General features: G+C 37.8%; 2 protein-coding genes across 6 annotated transcripts; both read right to left on the bottom strand.

Annotated features, from left to right (window-relative positions):
• Positions 1 to 362: 362 nt before the first annotated feature.
• LOC135580797 (uncharacterized) lies at positions 363 to 2,548 on the bottom strand. 3 transcript variants are annotated; one of them, XM_065159796.1, is made up of 3 exons: positions 2,183 to 2,548; positions 1,882 to 1,981; positions 363 to 1,804 (listed from the first exon to the last, which is right to left on the bottom strand). In XM_065159796.1, exon 3 carries the CDS (start codon positions 1,787 to 1,789, stop codon positions 530 to 532), a length of 1,260 nt encoding a protein of 419 aa, XP_065015868.1. In that variant the 5' UTR covers positions 1,790 to 1,804; positions 1,882 to 1,981; positions 2,183 to 2,548; the 3' UTR covers positions 363 to 529. The 3 variants fall into 3 exon arrangements, with proteins under 3 accessions (XP_065015868.1, XP_065015867.1, XP_065015866.1); XM_065159795.1 differs by having other exon boundaries at positions 1,882 to 2,071; positions 2,183 to 2,547; XM_065159794.1 differs by having other exon boundaries at positions 1,882 to 2,054; positions 2,183 to 2,547.
• A 9,576-nt stretch (positions 2,549 to 12,124) lies between these two features.
• Positions 12,125 to 17,248, bottom strand: LOC135580792 (type IV inositol polyphosphate 5-phosphatase 7-like). 3 transcript variants are annotated; one of them, XM_065158984.1, is made up of 15 exons: positions 17,155 to 17,248; positions 16,917 to 17,053; positions 16,404 to 16,647; positions 16,223 to 16,313; positions 15,797 to 15,862; positions 15,608 to 15,695; positions 15,395 to 15,499; positions 14,802 to 15,299; positions 14,456 to 14,591; positions 14,074 to 14,261; positions 13,879 to 13,987; positions 13,491 to 13,639; positions 12,946 to 13,390; positions 12,756 to 12,849; positions 12,125 to 12,409 (listed from the first exon to the last, which is right to left on the bottom strand). In XM_065158984.1, the coding sequence occupies exons 3-13, from the start codon at positions 16,431 to 16,433 to the stop codon at positions 13,252 to 13,254; spliced, it is 1,599 nt and encodes a 532-aa protein (XP_065015056.1). In that variant the 5' UTR covers positions 16,434 to 16,647; positions 16,917 to 17,053; positions 17,155 to 17,248; the 3' UTR covers positions 12,125 to 12,409; positions 12,756 to 12,849; positions 12,946 to 13,251. The 3 variants fall into 3 exon arrangements, with proteins under 3 accessions (XP_065015056.1, XP_065015057.1, XP_065015058.1); XM_065158985.1 differs by having other exon boundaries at positions 12,756 to 12,816; XM_065158986.1 differs by having other exon boundaries at positions 16,223 to 16,310.
• Positions 17,249 to 19,895: the final 2,647 nt, after the last annotated feature.

Genomic DNA, 19,895 nt, shown 5'->3' with positions numbered 1-19,895 from the left:
ACAAGAAGGCATCATTTGAATGAGGTCATTACATACAAGTGTGGAAGCACAACCGAGGTTAAATTGCTATATACTGACATTTATATGACATTGCTGTTATATTCTCCCTCTGTTTCTGAAACACATCCACTAGATTCATGTAACAGTGAATTTTCCAGCAGTGATAGGAATGACAATCAATTTTCTCATCCTTGGATGTTAAGTTACTCTTGGTACATTGGGTCTTACAATGTTATCAGAACAAGAAAGAGTCTATGGAAATCATAGTAGAGAGGCAACACATGAAGTTTACTGCAGTGATTCCTGATAATTCATAAGTAGTCACAAGAGTTTTCTAGGAAATGGATCGGTGACAAAAACTCTAATCATAAGAAGATAAGATCTATTTGGTTAGTATATAAGGATACTTGATATCTGATTACAGCAAGTTCGTCAAGAACATAACATTAACAGCAAGTTTGTCATGCACACAGTCAACTATAACTGAACTACTCTAAGAGTCATCTGCAGATCCTTGACGGGTGTAAGATCAGAAGAATGCTCTACTCCCATAGAAGACTCTTGAACCAGTCCCCTTTGACGGCGGCAGCTGCTTGTCTGAACTAACTGTTTCATCAGTTTGTGCAGTTGTAGAATCATCATCAACATCCATAGGGAGTTTCATGTTGGCCAGTGACTCTGTAAACTGCTGCATGCTTTTCATGTACATATCGACGATATCCTGCTGCACCACTGTTTGCTCTGGCTCGACGTTTATGTTGATGATTGGCTTCATAATTGTATCTTTTGGCTGTGCAGAAGAATCAGCCTCACCTTCTGTGACTTGCGGGCTTTTGTGTTCCGGGCTGGGAGATGATACCGTGGCAGAGAGAGCTTGGGAGGTAGAAGAAGATATGGCTGAAAGCACATAAGTAGACTCGGTAGTTGAACCATTGCTCACAGGAGTGTCAATCTTGTGACTACTAGTTGGATCTAAACTAGTAACAGCAGAGGAGAAGCTCTCGACGAGACGAACCCCTGCTTCCTCATTCGAACAGTTGCCATTCTCTGGAGTGATCAAGCTCTCGGAACACTGTGTCTCCATGCTGGTGCATTGCATCCCATAATACTCTGAAATCATCATCTGGTTCTCGTTGACAACTTTCAGGTCAGGGAATTCGATTTTCTCATATTCACAGGGAATGTTGTCCTCATTTTCTGCATCCGGCAATGTGGCATCAGGAGCCATTGATTTCGGCGCCGCAGTAAGGGCCATGACGTCCGGCGATGCACCAACATAAGTGAGAGACAATTGGATGAAACCAGCTGGGGAATGGAAAAGATCAGTGGATGAGAGGGAAAACTCCTGCACCAGCTTGCCATTGGCCACAAGGACATCGGCAAGCGGCACCAGTGCGAATCCCAGCAGCTGGTCTTCAAGGTAGTTCTTCACCTTGCTAAGCATCCAAATCTCACATTTCAGCGATGACTCCACCGTCCGCACGCGGAGGCGGAGATTATCATTGAAGACCGGGTTGCGCCCTCCGCCGTTGATGATTTGGGTCGAGACAGCAACATCAGGGTCGCTGGTGAGGCAGATCTTGGCGTAAACATCCTGCTTGTGGTAGATGCATATGTTGTGTATGTCGCGAGCTTGGTGAACAAAAACATCAAGAAAACCAACAGATCCCTCGGGGCTAAATTCGCCGGCGTAAGTGTTGGAGTTGTTGATGATGGTATCCAAGCTTGGTTTCACGGAATCAACGGTGGGGGGAAGAGATTTTAAGGTGGTTGAAAAGGGTTGGTCCATTTCTCTACGCAAGAGCTATTACCAAGAACAACAAGTCGAATGGAATCAAGCAAAATAACAGATGATTCGCATGAGCAAAAATAAAACTTTACCTGAATGGATTCCGAAGCAAGATTGAAACCCGGACTTGAGATTTCTCAGGCGAATGAAACCCTAGAAGCTTGATCCGAGGAATTCGAAGGAACTGTAACCCTAGGCTCCAAATCCCCAAATAACAAAACTCAGAAGCCAAGATCCAACTTTGACACCTCAGATGAACATAAAACTGGCAAACAAACCAAACTTTACAAAGAAAGTAAGAAGACCCAAAGATCCATAGAGAGATCGCGGTGAAACCTAAGCACGCCCATATCCCGGTGCAAAGAAGAGTTCAAAGCCGGAGAGAAACCTCACCTTTAAGCGACCGAACACCGACGCCAGAATCCGAGTAGAGAAAACAGGGAATTAGAGCAGCGCAAAGCTTCGTCCATGGCGAATCCCCCGTGAGGCAATCGATCGATTATAAAAAAGGAATGAGTAAAGTGGAGCCTCAAAGGCTGTATTGTCAACTTCCTTTTGGGAAAAGTCAAAGCATCACAGTGGAATTGCCACTCGAGATTTCTACTCGAAGACCGGCTCGGCTCGTGACCGGAGATGAAGGGTGTCGCCTTTTCCGTCTCAAAAATGATTTCCAAGGAACAAAGGGTCAAATTCGTTCAGATCGGGAAAAAGGTTAAGGGAGACTTAAGATGTGTGCAGATCTCGTAGTGTCACAGGAGGAGGATCGATTTTTAGGTCCCAACAGAAACTGTGAGAAGGATTTTTTATTGTTGGGCAGCTCGGATTCCCTGTGTGAAATACCCCGTAGCCCTTTGTCCAATGCGTCAACGAAGGCTGTGCCGTTGCGGGCCCCATCCCATAGTTGCTGTGGTCCATCCCACCACCATCGTAATCCGCTTCGTCTTCTCCGACGTCTTCACCCATCGTACATACGATACGATCACATCTATCTTCGATCTTTTCTATCTCTATTTATTTTATATGAGATAGTTTATAAGATATATGATACTTATCGGGATCAAAACGGGTGTCATTCATGATAACGAGCAACATCGTGATGGGTGATGTGATAGCATATGCTTAGAGCTAACGAGTGACATCAAATAGATCCAACTCGTTAGCTCCATAGCGCATGCCATCATGCCCACCATCATGAACATCATTTTGATCCAACCGAGTACCACCATATCTTGTAAGTCACCACTCTTACGAAGCATGACATCGCGAAAATATAGAGCAAGTGAAAGGAGTAGTTAAGCTAGTTTATAATATCCTCCCACACTCGCTCACTCTTCTCGAGCAACTTATCGAGGAAGAGGAAGCGATGGAGGCCATAGCGATGAACAAAGGCTGAGAGGTAAAAGTAGGAGAAGACAGAGATGAAAGTGAGAGAAAGTCAAAGTTTGACTACCACGTCGTAGGCACTATGAGTGAGGGGCGTAGGAGATGACAAAATGAGAAGCAATAGGGACGAAGATGTTCAAGAAGAGAAAAAGGGATCAGGAGACCATTACGTGTCTAGCGTCGGACTGATCAATACACATCCACTTGAGGCAGGATTGAAAGCTGTATAGCTCATCGTCAACATGGGTGAGGCTGCATGAGTATAACACCCTACTAGACAACAGCAACTCGGTGCTACTGTTGGTGGTCGCTTCCACAACGAGACCCCCTCCCTTCGTGATCTTAACTTTTTTTAACTTAAATTACACATATTATTATATTAATAGTTTATTATGGGTTAGCATATCGTAGACTTCAATATCTATTAACTCAAACTTAACGGGAGGAATTTATATACTACGTTTTTTTTAAAATATATAAATTATTTTATACATAAGTAAATATATGAATTATTTGATATACTCACATGGGTTAAAATAGAGCTTAACCCTATAAAAAATAAATGATAATTATATTTATTATATAAAAATAAATGAATAGAAAAAAAATAGTTTTAATATTTTTTTTACATGTTTGAATGACATGATATGATTTAGAGAGAGAACAGTACGAAGGTTGGTATGGTTGTATCATTTTGTAGAAACAAATTAAGGAAGTGATCATGCTCTTATTGTATAGTTCGATCAAGAAGATAAATATTACTACTCTAATAATATACCAAACAATAGAGTGGCAAACACATAGTTATGGATCACGAGCATCTGCCATGACAACATGACATGCACAATTCAGGTTGGGCCTAAAAAGGTGAAGCACTAGTGATAGGATGCTTTGTGCCTGCCTCGACATCAAAATGGTTTTTAGCCTCTGAGCTAATTGTTCTCTTTATAGGTGTATTGAGATAGGATGGTGAAGAGTGCATTCCAAGGGATATGGAGTAGTGTCCTTTGGTAAAAATGACTTATCATGAACTGATGGGCCAATCTGATGTTATTGAGAGACATTTTATTTATAGCCATCTATTCTAAAATAGTTCTTTTTTTCCTAACCTTCTCTTTTTCTCTCTCTAGGGAGGTTTTTTTCTTGCTGTGTCTATCCTGATCTCCACAAATGGATTAAGATTCTTACTTAGTATTATTATTATTGTAATCAATCAATTGATTGAATTATTACTTAGTGATTTCTTTTAATTTTTAAGATTCGATAATTTGTTGATAACAAATCTCAAAAACAATAAAAGATTTACGTAGTTAACTCTAAATAGTCAATATTTATGATTTTGTTATTGTTGATAACTTTTTGAAATATCAAATAAAAAACTTCTTCGAATATAATTAAAAAAAATAAAATTAAGATAATCATATGTATTTTTTAAAAAAATAAAATATTATTGATTTGAATTATACTCGAATAAAATATCATCGATTCTAGAATCATTATCAGCGTTACTAAGTTCACTTTTTGCTCTAATATTAATTGTTATGAAAATTTATTAAATTGAAATTTGAATAAATTTGATTAATTTATCTTTTATTTGAATAAATTTGATTAATTTTAATATATATATATATATATTAATTCTTTATTAAAGATTTCAAATGTTGATTAATGATTTTGTCTCTATAACAAAGATTTATATCCATAGAGACGAAAGTCTACCGATCAAATAAATCATAGAATATTATTTTAAAATTAAATGTAAAATATTATCTTCTTCAAGAAAGAAAATGATAAATGATTTATTTGATTTAATGTCATTATATTTATAGTCAGTCATTTTTTTTTTATTTTCTTTCTTTCCTCTCACCTTCTCTTTTCTCTATTCCTCATGTACTCCCTCCAATAAGGCACTTCCCCCTACACATGTGGGGGCCACCGTGAAATGTCACAATGGACCCCGCAATTTTGGAAGGCAAGTGATGGAATCGGGCCCCACGCTCACGGCAGACCTGTACCGAGACGAGGGTGACATTTGGGGGTACCGGTTTCTGGTGTCATCTCAGACGGCGGTGCTCAACTGGAAACGTCTACTTGGTGACGTGGACGACCCAACACCAACCGCTGTTGCGTATGTTGGCTGTGTGTGCCGACATATCGTCTCCTTCCATCGGCGTCTATTTCTTGATTTTAACCGATAGCTTCTTTCCTTTACCAAATCACCCGATCAATCCGATCGACCTAACGTTAGATTTATCAATGTTTGATTTCCAATAGAATATCAAAAAAGAAAAAACTTACTATATGATAAGTTATATTTTAGGTCCAAGACACGTCACAACCGACGTCACGCTGCACCACAGCCTGGTCAGCAAGGGGAGCACCCTCACACGCCAAGTCAGAATCCGTCACGAGGCACTGTTTAGCATGTCTCATCCCGGAAGCTCGGGGCGGCGCCATTTGACATCGTCCCGTGCGTCTCGGGACAGCGGTCGCACAGTACCCATCTCATCTCCCGAGGATCAGCCACCACGTCGAACCCGCGTGCGATCGACCCTCGTACAATAATATAAAAGCCCATAATCGACATCCGACCAGAGGGTAGAGGACAAAAAAAAAAGGGGAAGAGAAAAATAACTACTGACTTGCTCGTCGGAGAGGCTAAAGTCGAGAATCACCCGATGAAGGCCATTTTTGCAGGCAAGCGGTCACCCCTGAGCCACGAGCGTCTCGAGCTGGGAATCGCCATCCAGTGAACAAAGGCGAGCCGCTAACCAGCCTGAGAACGGAGAGACGCTACTCAATACAGACGGTGCTCGGATCGAGAAACGCTGATCAACACCCCGTCGCGAGGGCCCGGCCTACCTCGACGTCCAACTCAACCGACAGAAGACTCCCGACATCGACCCGTGGACCAAGCCGTGCTAACTCACCAGCCACGATATATTTGTTCACCAACACTATATTTTGGAAATCAAATCTTCTTTATTTCTCCTCTTTGTGATGAGTTAGATTCGATTAGACTTGAGTTCATAACTTATTTAGTTTAATAATTATATGCGAGTGAGATGATATTAAAAAATTAAGAAAAGATATTAACTTTTACGTTCGGCTCTCAAATATTATATCGAATGTATTTCTCATAAAACGTTCGACTCTCAAATATTATATCGAATGTATTTCTCATAAAATATTAGATAGATGAAGTTTGAGTCAATAAAATAAATAATTAGATAACTCATATTTATTTCAAAATGAGTCAAGTAAGTGACATCAAGAAAATACTCAAACAAAAACTCTTTTTGGAAGCTTAAGTTAGTAAAGTGATTAACGAATTCGAGGAACAAAAATAAGCTTTTTTATTATTATTTTTAACTTTTGTCAAAGAGATTAGAAAGTTCCATTAACTTTATTATATTATTGATAAAAAATACATATGATTACCTTAATTTTATTGATTTTTTTTTTCATTTTATGTTCTACCTCAATGAATGGTGAAAATTTTATCTTATATTTCAAGAAGTTACTAATAAAAATAAAATTATAAGTCTCAACTATTTGGAATTAACCACATATCTTTTTATTATAATTGAGATTTTTACTATAAAAAATTTTATCAAATATTAAAAATTTAAAAAATATAATAATTCACTAAACAACAACTCAATTAATTTGTTGGTTCTAATAATAATAATAATAATAATAATAATAATAATAATAATAATAATAATAATAATAATAATAATAATAATAATAATAATAATAATAAATTATAAGATCTTAACTAGTTAGAATGGAATGTAAGAATATTTTTTGCATTGTGAAGGTAGACACAGCATGAAAAGAAGTATCTATCTAGAGAGAGAAAAAGAGAAAGCTAAAACACATAGGCTAGGAAAAAAAGAACTATTTTAGAATAAATGGATGGATATAAATAAAAATGTCTCTCAATAACATTAGATTGGCCCATCAGTTCCATGATAAGTCATTTTACCAAAGTTCAGTACTCCATATCCCTTGGAATGAATGCTCTCTTCACCATCCATCTCAACAGACCTCTAAAGAGAACAACAATTAGCTCAGAGGCTAAAGAACAAATGTTCACTATCCACCTACTCTGATGGCATGTGTGAGGTCAAAGATCAAATTATCACTATCCACCAACTGTTCTAGCAATAGCTCTTCTTCGCCTTCAATTGTTTTGGCATCAACCATTTTATTCCAGAGGCAGGCAGGCACAAAGCATCCTATTACTAGTGCCTGACCTTTCTTTCTAGGCCCAACCTCATTTCTGCATTGGCTATCCACTGTTAAAGCAAGTCATATTATCATGGCAGATGCTAGTGATCCACAGCTGTGTTTGCCACTTGAGGTGTTAGGTATAATATTTATCATCTTGATCAAACCATATAATGAGAGCATGATCACTTCCTTAATTTGTTTCTACCAATCAGGTAAACTAACATGGGTTATTTGTTCTCTCTCTAAATCATATCATGGAGATAATAGCCAACTTCTTCAAGTGTATGTCTGAAACCTTCATGTTGTTCTCCCTCTAAACCATATCATGTTATTCAAACAATCACATGAAGTAAAAAATCATTAAATATAATACTTTTCTTCTACTAACTTTATTTTTTTATATAATATATATAATGATCATTTACTTTTTATATGATAATAGCATTGCTCCTTTGTGACTTGGAGATCAAGATACAAGTCATGAAAATTATTTATTTAAATATTTAAAGATAAAACTACTCATTTATTTATAAAGATAACCTGTTTCTTGATGATAAAAAAATAATTAAATGTTAATTGTGAGACTCCTTAGCCTCTTTTTAATCTTCATCTCACATCTACAGTTATAAGACTATTCTTTTGTCATCTCACATTGAATGTTATTTTAACAACTACAATTCATGTGTGATGTACTCATCGATCACAAACTAAATCCAATATATATATATATATATATATATATATATATCTCCTAACTCTTTTAATTCCTTAATAATATGAGATTTTTTTTCTCTAATTTTACAATAATCATCTATCGGACCAACAAGAGCTACCAAATCATGATCGTGAAAAGAATAGAAAAAACCAAATGATTACACTTTTTCGACCACCAACTACACTACAATAACGAGGGAACAATGCATCGACTCTCACTAACGAAGGTCGATGACTTACGACGTAAGTCACAACACATCAAGCTTTCAGCTTCCTCGATTCGCCATGCATACTGCCCAAGGCATTTAGCTGGTGATTACTGGATTGAAGGAGACGAGCTTTCGGAAGTTCATCCATTCCTTCTCCCACACCACCGCCTCGTACCTAGCGGATACGTCCATCTCATTTTTGGTCATCACCAGCAACTTGTACTGGAGCCCGGACACCAGCTGGGTCTCTCGCCTTTCACCACCTTGTCCCACGTCAGATGCTCATTCGTCTCTTGCTTGTGGTCGGAGATAGCGGAACACAACAATAATATCATGGATGTGGGGTTCGTCGAGGTCCCAGATGGGCTTCCACCCTCCCAATGTCTAAGCATGACGGTGGAGCTCGCGGTTGTGCAAGTGGTGCTATGTTAGCCATCAAATTTGGAAACAGCATTGGTAGTGGATTTGACTGGCGGACTAAGTAGGCTCGGTCATGGGAGGATCGATATCGGGTTATGTAACTGTTGCTCTCGGGTTTAATTGCAATCGAGGTGTCATATCCCGTTGAGTTGAATCTACGATACGATACGCTAATGGTTGATCCAACTCGATCACACGATATCGAGATGTCATCAATGTAACATGTCAACCATAAGGCATTGGGGTGTGGGACGCATAGCACTTATGTGTCGACCATACGTTGTTGAGGTGGTAGGTAGGTCATCACTTTCGTATCATATCATGTGTTAATAGTTATGTATAAGTATATTGTTTATTAACAAGATATTCTAAAGATTATTTAGATCCTTAGCTATAGATTCTCTCACAAAGGAGTAACCATATTAGATATGTGTATTTAGGTATTGAGTCACATATAAAAAGTACTATGCTGAGGCTTTTGAGAGCTATGCTCTTCTAGCTAAAGATGACTTAAAGTCATACTCCTTCCATACATATAATGAGTGCACTTATTATGTCATATCATTTTGCTCATTGAACTACCAATGTTATTACATTGAACATTGTTAAGTGGTCTCTCATCATAGAGATTGGGTTCCCATAACTAAAAAGATTTGTTATAGTCTAAATTCATTCCTCTCGATGACATTAGGACGATAGTCATATTTGAAGGCTTTATTAAAAGATAATTAAGCATGATTATTGCTAGTGATATCATTATCTCATATAATATATTAGTAATTTTTTCATAGGCACGCAATGAATCACTCAAATATTTCAAAATATTAACAAAACTATTATACGGACATATCACTTATGTTGGTTGTATTTATGGACATAGACGACCCAACACTTAGTGTTGTCACGTATCCGATTCGGTATTCGGTATTTGGTCTCCGATTCGGTATTTAAAATTCTTATTATTATTATTATTATTATTATTATTATTATTATTATTATTATTATTGTTATTAGTAAATACTTATTAATATAAAGAATAAATAGTGAAGACTTATTAATAATCAAAGTCTTTACCAATTAGGTTAACTGGCATCTTAAAATATCTATCGACAGCTTTACTGATAAGAGTTTATCAAATACGGTTTTAAATTCTTAATTTTTAGTAAGCAAATTTTGTAAACCATTACCGTAGCTACCATTAAGAAGAATTAATATAAGAAGAATTAACAGCACTCCTATTGGAGTGAAATATTCCTCCAATATTTTATGTTGGATTGATGGCCACATAGTCCAGAGCTCTTTTTTTCTTTCGGACTATATTACCACATGTCAAAACATCATTCGATGAATATTTCTCATGCACACTTAGGAGTTCTAACATGATACAGTGCTTTAATGCTAGTATGATCATACCCATGCTGTGTGCATCGTCCGTCGCCTAAGTGCACGTCATGGCTAGTGATGGGCAGTGCCCCCATGTGTGGGTCATGCGTGGCTGATTCGACCCCATCGCAATAAAATCATCGTAATTTTCTCAAATGATCTCATAATCATTCTTGCGACTCAAATCTGAAAAAATCTCTTCAATCCACAGGAGATTGACTATGAAATGGTTACGACAAATTTCGATCCCGAAAACTATTACCTCAGAGGTCTATAGCATCAGTTTTCATCACTAAGTCACAAAAAGGAGTGAAACATGAGGACTTCCTAGGAGATCACCTAACCTAGTACTACTCTCGCCAAAGCATGCTTAACTTTAGAGTTTTTATAGGATTTGATGCTTTAGTGCTGGCATGATCGCACCCATGTGCGTTGTTTGTCGCCTAAGTGCACATCATGGCTGGTGATGGGCGGAGCCCCAGTGCATGGGTCGTACAGGGCCGATTCGACCTCGTTGTGCTAAAATATCGTAACTTTCTCAAACGATCTTGGAATCACTATTGTGACCCCAATCCAGAAAGCTCTCTTTGAGCCCCACAAGGTTGACTGAAAGTAATCATGATAAATTTCGGGCCCAAAAACCATCATTGCGGAGGTCTATGGCATTAATTTTCATCACTTAGGCACAAAAAGTAGTGCAACATGAGGTCTTCCTAGGGGGTCATCGCCCAAGCACACTTAACTTTAGAGTTCTGATGAGATCCGGTGCTTTAGTACTGGAATGAATGTACCCATGCTATGTGTGTTGTCCATTGTCTAAGTGCATGTCATGGCCGATGATGGGTGGAGCCCCTATGCTTGGTTCATGTAGGCCCAATTTGATCTTGTCGCGCTAAAACCGTCATAACTTTCTTGAAATCATTATTGCGACCCAATCCGGAAAGCTCTCTTCAAGCCCTATGTGGTTGATAGCAAAGTGGTCATGATAAATTTCAAGCTTGAAAACCATTACCCTAGAGGTCTACGACATCGGTTTTCATTGCTGGGAGTAAAATGAAGCAATACAAGGACTTCAAGAGGGTCATATATCCTAGTACTACTCTTGCGCAAGCATGCTTAACTTCGGAATTCTTATGAGATCTAGTGCTTTAGTGCTAATATGATTGCAACCATGTTGTGTGTGTCATCCATCGCCTAAGTGCACATTGCGACCGGTGATGGGTGGGCGCCTATGCATGGGTCACATAGGGTCGATTCGATAGCGTCGTGCTAAAATTGTTGTAACCTTCTCGAACGATATTGGAATTGCTATTGTGACCCCAATCCAAAAAGCTCTCTTTGAGCCCCACGAGATTGATTACAAAGTGGTAATGAAAATTTTCGAGCTCAAAAACCATTACCTCGAAGGTCTAGGATTTCGGTATTCGTCGCTCGGGCATGAACAATGTATTTCGTCTCTGTGGTCGAATCAATAGTAGTTTCTTGTTTAGAACTCTTCCAATATACTGCTTCTCGTCAACACATACCATGAGTTAAGTTGGAAAATCCGAGAAACGAGGCATTAGCCATTCTCGACTTAGTGAGCCCGAGTAAGGCTGTGAGTTTTTTTTTTTTTGTTTTAAAGCGAAGGATACGGACCTTAGCCGCAACATATCTTTGATGATTATTTGTCTTATTCTTCATATTATTACTCGATGGAATATCTATCGCTGCATTCTAAGTGTGACATGTGTTCCGTGTAAGAGAGACATCGAACCTGCGTTGCACTGTATCATCAATCACAACATCAGTTCTCGAGTTATCCATTGTTTTTGAAACATAAACCCATCACGGAGCATACTAAATCACTGTCAACTCGGTTGCCCTTCGTATCAGTCTGTTACCAGCTTTTTAGAGTTGATGTGAGGCGAAGAACACCAGACATAGACAAGTATATGCAAATAACATCAACCAAATAAGCTTTAAACCACAAAACAAATATATGGTCTGACCAAAAAATTCATATCATGAATCTGTATTTGCATACTTCTGAATATACATTTGGCATGTTCGAGTTGATCAGTGTATCACAACTGTTTCTTTTCATAGAATTAGATGTTCTTTTCTCCATAAGAAAAACAACAAAGGATGACCAGATTCATTTCTAGACATATAAACTGTACATTTTTGTGGTGATTACTGAAAGCTTTGTTGCTTTGCTAGAAGATGGACACTTCCTTTTTCATCTTTGCGGACTAAACTTCTCTTCTGACAAAATCCTATGTACTGTGTCCTGTTAAATCATGGATGAACCAGAAAAGGTTAGATGCCTAAAATGTAAAACAATTGCAATATAAATTCATTAAGACATTGCCGTAGAAAATATCATAGATTAGTGATAATGGAACACCTGTTTGCTTCTTTTTCTCATCTGAACAGATTTAGAAACAAAGATGAAATCCTTGTCAAACGGCATAAGCCATTTGATTTTTGGAAATACACTACAGTAAAGGAGTTTGATAACTAGCTATAAACCCAAAAACTGTTTTGTAATTAAAATATTACAATGATGTAGTAGTAATATGAGCTAAGATATTGGAAGAACGAATCACGAAAAAGATTTTGCAGAGGTTGGGTACCTGGTTTCGGAAAGAGCATGCACTGCAACAGATTAAGGATAGGATCGTAGATCTTCTGGGCCTAAATTCAAGTCGGGAGAAGAATGAGTTCAGCCTGTTAATGAAGTTTGAAGAGAGATAAATGTATCTTCAAATGTATGTTCCCTTTACACATGAAATTAAAGAGCTCCTGGGTACTACTTATGCTTACCATGCTGGATAAATGTAACCGAGTTTGCTCCACCCTTGTGCAACATCGAACTTTCCCGACCAAGTTGCTCACTTGATTCTAAAAAAACATGAACCACAATAGCAGAGATCACACAAAGCAACTTCATGTTCTTGGAGACAGCACGAAATACCTCCTTTCACGGAATTCTGTGGAGCCGATATCCACAACCCTCCAAAAACAACCAAATTATAGTAAAATATTTTCAGGAGAAATCAGATCCTGAACCCATGTGAGAATGGCCAAAGTTATATGTTCTCAAATTGAGAACTAGAGCAAGTCATGTTTTTATATTTGATTATGTTTAATTGACTCGACCTCTACTGTAAAAATGCTAGAGACCGGTCTATGGTCAGAAAACCTGGACTCCCCACGAAAATAAGACAGCTGGTTAAGGCCTCTTCCATACCATAAAATACGATCACACCTGAGACAATTGAGCAAACCCATCAGTTTCACAAATCCAATAACTTTGGTAATTTTGAAAAATTAATGCAGGAATCTTAAATAAGTCAGTTAAGTATAACCATGCAGGCGTTCGACACTTCTCTTTTTGGTTCATGACATCCCCAGAATATTGATCTGAATTGTTTGAATATTTATATGTTGGAGGAAAGTATATTCTTCCTTCATTCCAGCCCTCAAAGACACCACCACATCGTTGCTCCAACCGAAGCTGCCATAGAGAAAATTATGGTTCAGACACTGGAGAAGGAATCACACTGAGAATCATGTCCATCGTAAATACATTAAATGTTCATCATTGCCTCCTTATGAGTAAAAAAAGTAGATTGTGAAAAATATAACGGTACTAATTCAACAAACGAAACATTCTACACTCTAGAATAAGTTTCACCACATTGTAAACTGCACAGTGTTACTTTTCGTGCTAGTTAAGTCAGAAAATAGGATTACCTGATCTTTCTCCAACAATGCATTCCAGTTTCGCATTTCAACAAGAGCCTTCGCAGAGCGATGTGAAAGAGCAATTCGGTAATTTAAGTCCCCAAGCCATATAATTCGACTTGTCAAGAAAGGAATGCAAGGGATAATCTGTGAGAAATATGGAATTTGTTTGACATTCAATTACCTACTGTGGCATAGGCTTACTCATGTTCAAGGATGGTTTCTGGTGACTTCTCATCCCCATGGACTGGTGGGAATCTAGTTTTTCTCAAGATCTCCATGACGTCAGAATTCCTTCGAAGCTCATCTCCCTCCTTCTGGCCTGATGTCAAATGACTGCAGATGAAGCAGAAGCTTGTTTGGTGGAAAGACAAGCTGATCGAAATTGAACCCTGGAATAAACAGGTGTAAGATTCTTGTTTGGTGCCAAAATGAAGATTCTTATGCAGAAGGCACATTTATTATTTTTTGAATAGCACAAATCATACTAGTGTTTAGACTGCACAAATGTGTAGAAAGCTTAAATGATAAGGGATGAACAGTAGAATTACAAATAACAAACATGGAAAATAATCACTCTACTCACCTTGTTTCCAAGATAACCCATCAATCCTCTCCCAACACAGGAGACTTTAAGGTTCCGGATGCTGTCTCTTATCTCTCTCTTCACCCACACTGTGAGAAATATCCCAACCATTTGTTTACTTGCCAGCAAGCAGTATCTAGTATTTCAGGAAAGAGAGCATGAACTAAGTTTATTGATATCATCTGGTATTATTGTTATCCAAAACCAACAAAATTCCCAATGATCCAAAACCTTTTTGTCAATTGAAGTGAATTTTTTGAGAGAACTGTATTTATTGGATATAAACCAGAAAGATTTTTTAAGTAGGAAATTCTTCGAATAGTGTATGGTTTCTTCTTCAGAGTACCTCGAGTGTCCTGTTGACCCATCTCTCTCCTCGGTAGATGAAGCAGCATGGCCATGTGATGTCGGTGAGAAAACAACAGCACCAGGAGAATCTCCATTCATGTACTCATCATCATAGAATCCATTCAATCTATAACTAGGATCATAATCACTTTGTCTGCTTCCAAAGATAACCTGATCACAAACGCTATAGCGATGATCCAGCCTCACTTGTGGGGCCATGATATCTTCGTCCATTCTCATACTAAGACCCCAAGACTGAAAAGAATGTCGGTGGAAGAAAGATGAATTTCTTTGCCCTGTTGACGAGCATCCAATATGGTCGTTCTGCTCTACAACCGGATTAGAAACTAGGGAATGTGTTTGGTATCCTCCATTACTGCTGGCATCCAGAAGATTATTCAGTGCCTTTCTAATTAGAGACACCCATTTTTTAGCTGGACCATTGTCTTCTGTGCCTAGAACATTTCCCGCATTTAAAGGAACAATTTCTTGAAACCTGAGAATCCATTAAGAAGAAGTTGGATGCTAGCACCCATCATTTGTCCTTGAATTGACTCAAACATATGATACATATGACAGTGTAGCATATACCCGAGAACATATATATCTGCAAGAGGTGAGGCACGCAGCCAGTCCTCGAGATTCAGATTACTTGGTGGAGATTTCCCACCTACATTCCATGTGGCAACAAAAATCCTAGACAACAAAGAAATCTCATCAGCTGACACTGCCATTCAACTTAAAGATAACAACTAGTAAAATGTAAGAGATGGATTGCAGCCATTAAATTCTAATATGAATCACCTGTACTCCAGGGTCTCAGTGACTTCAGCTGCATCAAGAACAAACTTTCCTCTGTGAGCTTGATCAGTGCTCTCTTTGTACGGTCTCTCTGATGAACCAATGGATGATTAAATTAGAAATCAAGAAAGCATATTGGAAAGGGTAGACAATTCTAAGGAATTGGGGAAGGAGAGAACATGTCTATTTAACCTGCTTTGCTTTTCCCAACTTTGCATGTTTCCCTCACTGGGAAGGTATTCCATTCGTCATCAGCTCCTGAAAAGAATGCACACTTCAAAATGAGGGAAAAAACAGGCTATTGTTTGAACGCAGTGATGTATATACACACATGACTCCACAATTTCAACAACGATATTGATTTTGCTCTTCAACAAGAGGAAAATATACTTATTGGCTCTATCCAGATATCTGTGCCAATAGAAAAACAAAGAAGGTAAATTGGAAGATCAAACAAATAAAAGTGGATCTTGGAATCCAGGGAAGAAGAAGACAACATGTTAACACTGCCTGAAATTCCTGTCCTGAGAGCCAGCAGAAAGAAAACACCACTAAGAACCGGAGACCGGTTCAAATTACAGAAGAGAGATGTGACATGAACAGAAGCATGTGACCCACCTTGACCAAAAACATTGTCCGAATGGAAGTCCTGAGCTTTACTCTTGATGTTGAACCATCTCCTGACCAGGGACTTAGACCATGAAAGCTTCTCAAAAGAGGAAAGAGGAAACAAGAGACCAAATCAGCACAAAGCAGTTGAAAGAAATCAGTCGAAACTTGCATAGCGTGTGCCAGACACCTTGTTTTTCTTTGAACCCCAATCTCTCATTGCTTCAGAAGTTCGACATACATCTGATGAATTGTTACGCCCTCCCTGCTACAACTTGTGGCGATTTGCTCTTCTTGGTTCCCCCTCGAGAATAATAGGACCAAAGAGAGGCAGAGGCACTCTTCTTTCTCACATTACTTCATTTATTCTCCACAGGATCAGATAGCTAACCAGAGACTTTGATGGTAATCAAAGAGATGAGCTCTTCTCTTCTCTGCCAAACAAGATACAAATTAAATGCCAAGGAACTAGGCTGGATCACTGTCAGTTTCTATATGGTAAAAAGGGAAAAGGGGGGAAAGAACTATTTTTGCACCTTTCCCCATGTAGTTGTTGATGTTAAGGCTACAACGCGACCAAACCGAAAAACCAGTAGTAATTTAGATTGGAAGCAGTAAGAGCTAAAGATTTTGGAGAAGAAGATTGCAATCTAGTCAATTAGAAGAAGGAAATCGGGAGATGGAGGAGGGAGTACTATCTCACCTTCAAATCCCTGTTAACCAGAATCGACTAAGATATCCAATTGCGAAGAGGAATAAACACGAACAACCCATTTGAAGAGCACAAATACCCTCAATCAAGCCCAAAACTTAAACAGCGCAATGTGAAGCAAAAAATCTCTGTGGAAGACAACAGAATCCATATTAGATAGATACAATAAGTAACCAGTAGGGATAAGAAATGAGCTGTCGAAGCTCTCGTCCGGCCCCAGAATCTTCACCTACATACTACAACAACCGCCCGTGCGCAGCTTTCTCCGCCCTCCATTGGCCTCTTCATGCGCGGCGGAAGAGCAGTCTCTTCTTCACGAAAAGTTAACTGCTGTTGGTACGCGTATTTATTGATGTGCAGATGGGGAGAGTCATACGCTTGTCATTTTAATTTCTTTTTTTTATTTTATTTATCTTTTTTATGAGATAGTACTTGATGACTAAAAAACAGGCATGAATTAATTTAGATTTTATAAAGCCTACAGAAGAATTTTTTTTTTTTGACAAATCCTCAAAAAAACACTTTCAAATTTTTTTATTTTTAGTGTATTTTTTATTTTATTAATATAAAATACTATTTTTTAATATAATATTATTATTAACTTTCATTTCACAATTCTTTTACGATTGTCTTCGTCTATTGTTGTCGTTTTTCTTATCTATTCTATCCATCGTCGATTTTTATGTGACTACTAATACTCGGGTACGGTTTTAATATTAGGATAGTGATAGTGAAATCTCTAAAAAGTTAACTAGCATCCGTAGGCATAATTGACAGTGTTAGGAGGGAAATATATCTTTTGGATTTTTTTTATTTTTTATTTATCCTTATTTTTGATATATATTAATTGATGAATTTAAAAAGGCATGAATTAATTTAAATTTCATAAAGCTTACAGGAATCATAGTATATTAATTGACGAGGGCATGTTTCATGATATTTGTATTTTTAAAGAAGTTTAATATTTTAAATTATTATGTCAAAAAATAGAATATCAGATAGATACGTTTGAAAAGTAAAAGAATGAAACCTAATAAATACTAATTATAGTTTGTAAACTTAATTATCGAGAATATTAAAATATGTAAACACAGGAAAAAAGAAGAAGAAAAGAACAGAATAAGAGTGATTAAGAGAACACGATTTGGTTGGAATTGTTTGTATGATTGATTGCGGTATTCTTTCACTTTTTGTTGTTTTGTTATTGTCTTTTTCTTTTCTTTTATTTTATGACTGTCACAAAGGCATGTCCTTTGTACCGACCGAATTAAAAGCCCAACATCCTTTAGGGAAGCGCCGTCCCTACCGAGTTTGCAACACTAATATCCGGATGGACTGAGGTTAAGCACTGGTCCAGACTATGCTTTTGCATACTATTTCAAGCAATATAAACCGATTTAATTGGAAGACCTCAAATTATATAAGCTAATAACTCAATTTCTCTCTCTCTCTCTCTCATTGAGGAGAATGACACTGAAAAGAACACGGACAATTACGTCTACATGTCCAATCCAACTCACTTTCAATGAGTTGGCATTCGCCATGTGATCTTCTCCATCAACCTATCTAATCAAATCCAAAACCACATGAGCCATCGAGAAAGAAATTGTGTACGGTGGTCTTAGCGTGCATTTGGAATTTTCGGATTCTGAATCCTTCGTGAGTTCCTCAGACTTTACTGAGACTTTGACGAGACAATTGATAGAAGATAAGATTTTTTTAATTAAACAAAAAAATCTCTTTATTTTTTTTTTTGAAGGAAATCCTTTATTCTGTTGAAGATTTCTCCAATTATATAAGAAAATCTTTTTATTATGTTGTGGGAGGGACATATTCCTGTATTCAAGTTAAAGTTACTTCAATAAAGCTTCTTTAATAATTTTTCTTATCTTCTATTTCTTTATCATGGTATTAGAGCTACTTACGTAGAGTACTTAGAGTAAGCTCTCTTTTCAATGTCGACTCATCTCTACTGTCACTTTACATCTTCTATTCGGTTGAGGGAAATTCTTTCTCCTAATCTGTATAAATAGGAAATTGATATATATATTAATGTATTCAAGCTAAAGTTATTTTAATAATTTTTTTTAATAATTATTCTTATCTTTTATTATTTTTATCAATAATAATCAAGGTTTAGATTCAATGCAGAACCATCGGTGCCACAAAGACGAGTCAAATGGAAAGGCAAGCAGAAGATCCATTGCAGGCCGACCCTGTCTTGCTAATACTGATGAGGTATCAGCATCAACAACTGTCTCAGACGAGCATGTTTGTAAGAACTGATAAGATACTGAGAACTTAGTAGACCTGATGTTGTCCTGTAATGGCCCAACTGGTGACATTACGAACCAGTGGCTCCCATGAGATCCACATACACGTTTGATGAAATGCTACAGTAAGCAAGTAGCTGCTGATGACCACGCTGCCGAGGGGTTTAACAAAGACGGATAGATAGCTTCACTTTTGGCCGTATGTCTATTCAACTGGACTGGTCTCAGACATGCTGGACCACAGATTGATGTCACTGTCTTGTTGAAAAGCTTCAATGCACCATCCCTTGGATTTATTCTAGAGCAGATCCTGGAAGGCCCCTTACTCCAGGTAAAAGTATCACTGCCTCAGGGCTTTTCAGAGTTCAGCTCTGAGACCTCTACCATATTACTTGCTTTCACTATCTGTCTCATATCAAGCTTCCAGTTTTCTACTCATGGACTTAGGTTTTTCTTCCTCTCCCATTGTCGTTGTCCTGTTACTGTTCACGTATCTTTCCAAGTAGGAAGTCACTGTGGCTCTGAGTGTTAACCTGACGGTATGACACAGATGCACGGTTTGTATCTTCTTTCCTGTCGTTCTCCTTCACATAATGAGCTAAAACATACAGGAAGGTGTTTTCTCCATGGACCACCAAAACAGGAACTAATTGCGGGCAGTACTGAGACCCTTTTGGATGAGAGGTGATGACCGCAA

This window comes from Musa acuminata, chromosome BXJ3-7, assembly GCF_036884655.1.
Source record: "Musa acuminata AAA Group cultivar baxijiao chromosome BXJ3-7, Cavendish_Baxijiao_AAA, whole genome shotgun sequence".
In the NCBI taxonomy this organism is placed as follows: Eukaryota; Viridiplantae; Streptophyta; class Magnoliopsida; order Zingiberales; family Musaceae; genus Musa; species Musa acuminata.
This window is presented reverse-complemented; position numbering and strand designations above follow the sequence as displayed.

Bases quoted from the DNA above. Each gene is read 5' to 3' on its own strand.
- LOC135580797 (XM_065159796.1), bottom strand. From the start codon at position 1,789: ATGGACCAACCCTTTTCAACCACCTTAAAATCTCTTCCCCCCACCGTT.
- LOC135580792 (XM_065158984.1), bottom strand. From the start codon at position 16,433: ATGAGAGATTGGGGTTCAAAGAAAAACAAG. The intron at 15,863-16,222 runs GTGGGTCACATG...CATTCTTTTCAG, and splicing joins GGACAATGTTTTTGGTCAAG to GAGCTGATGACGAATGGAAT. The intron at 13,391-13,490 runs GTTATACTTAAC...CAATTGTCTCAG, and splicing joins AAGTGTCGAACGCCTGCATG to GTGTGATCGTATTTTATGGT.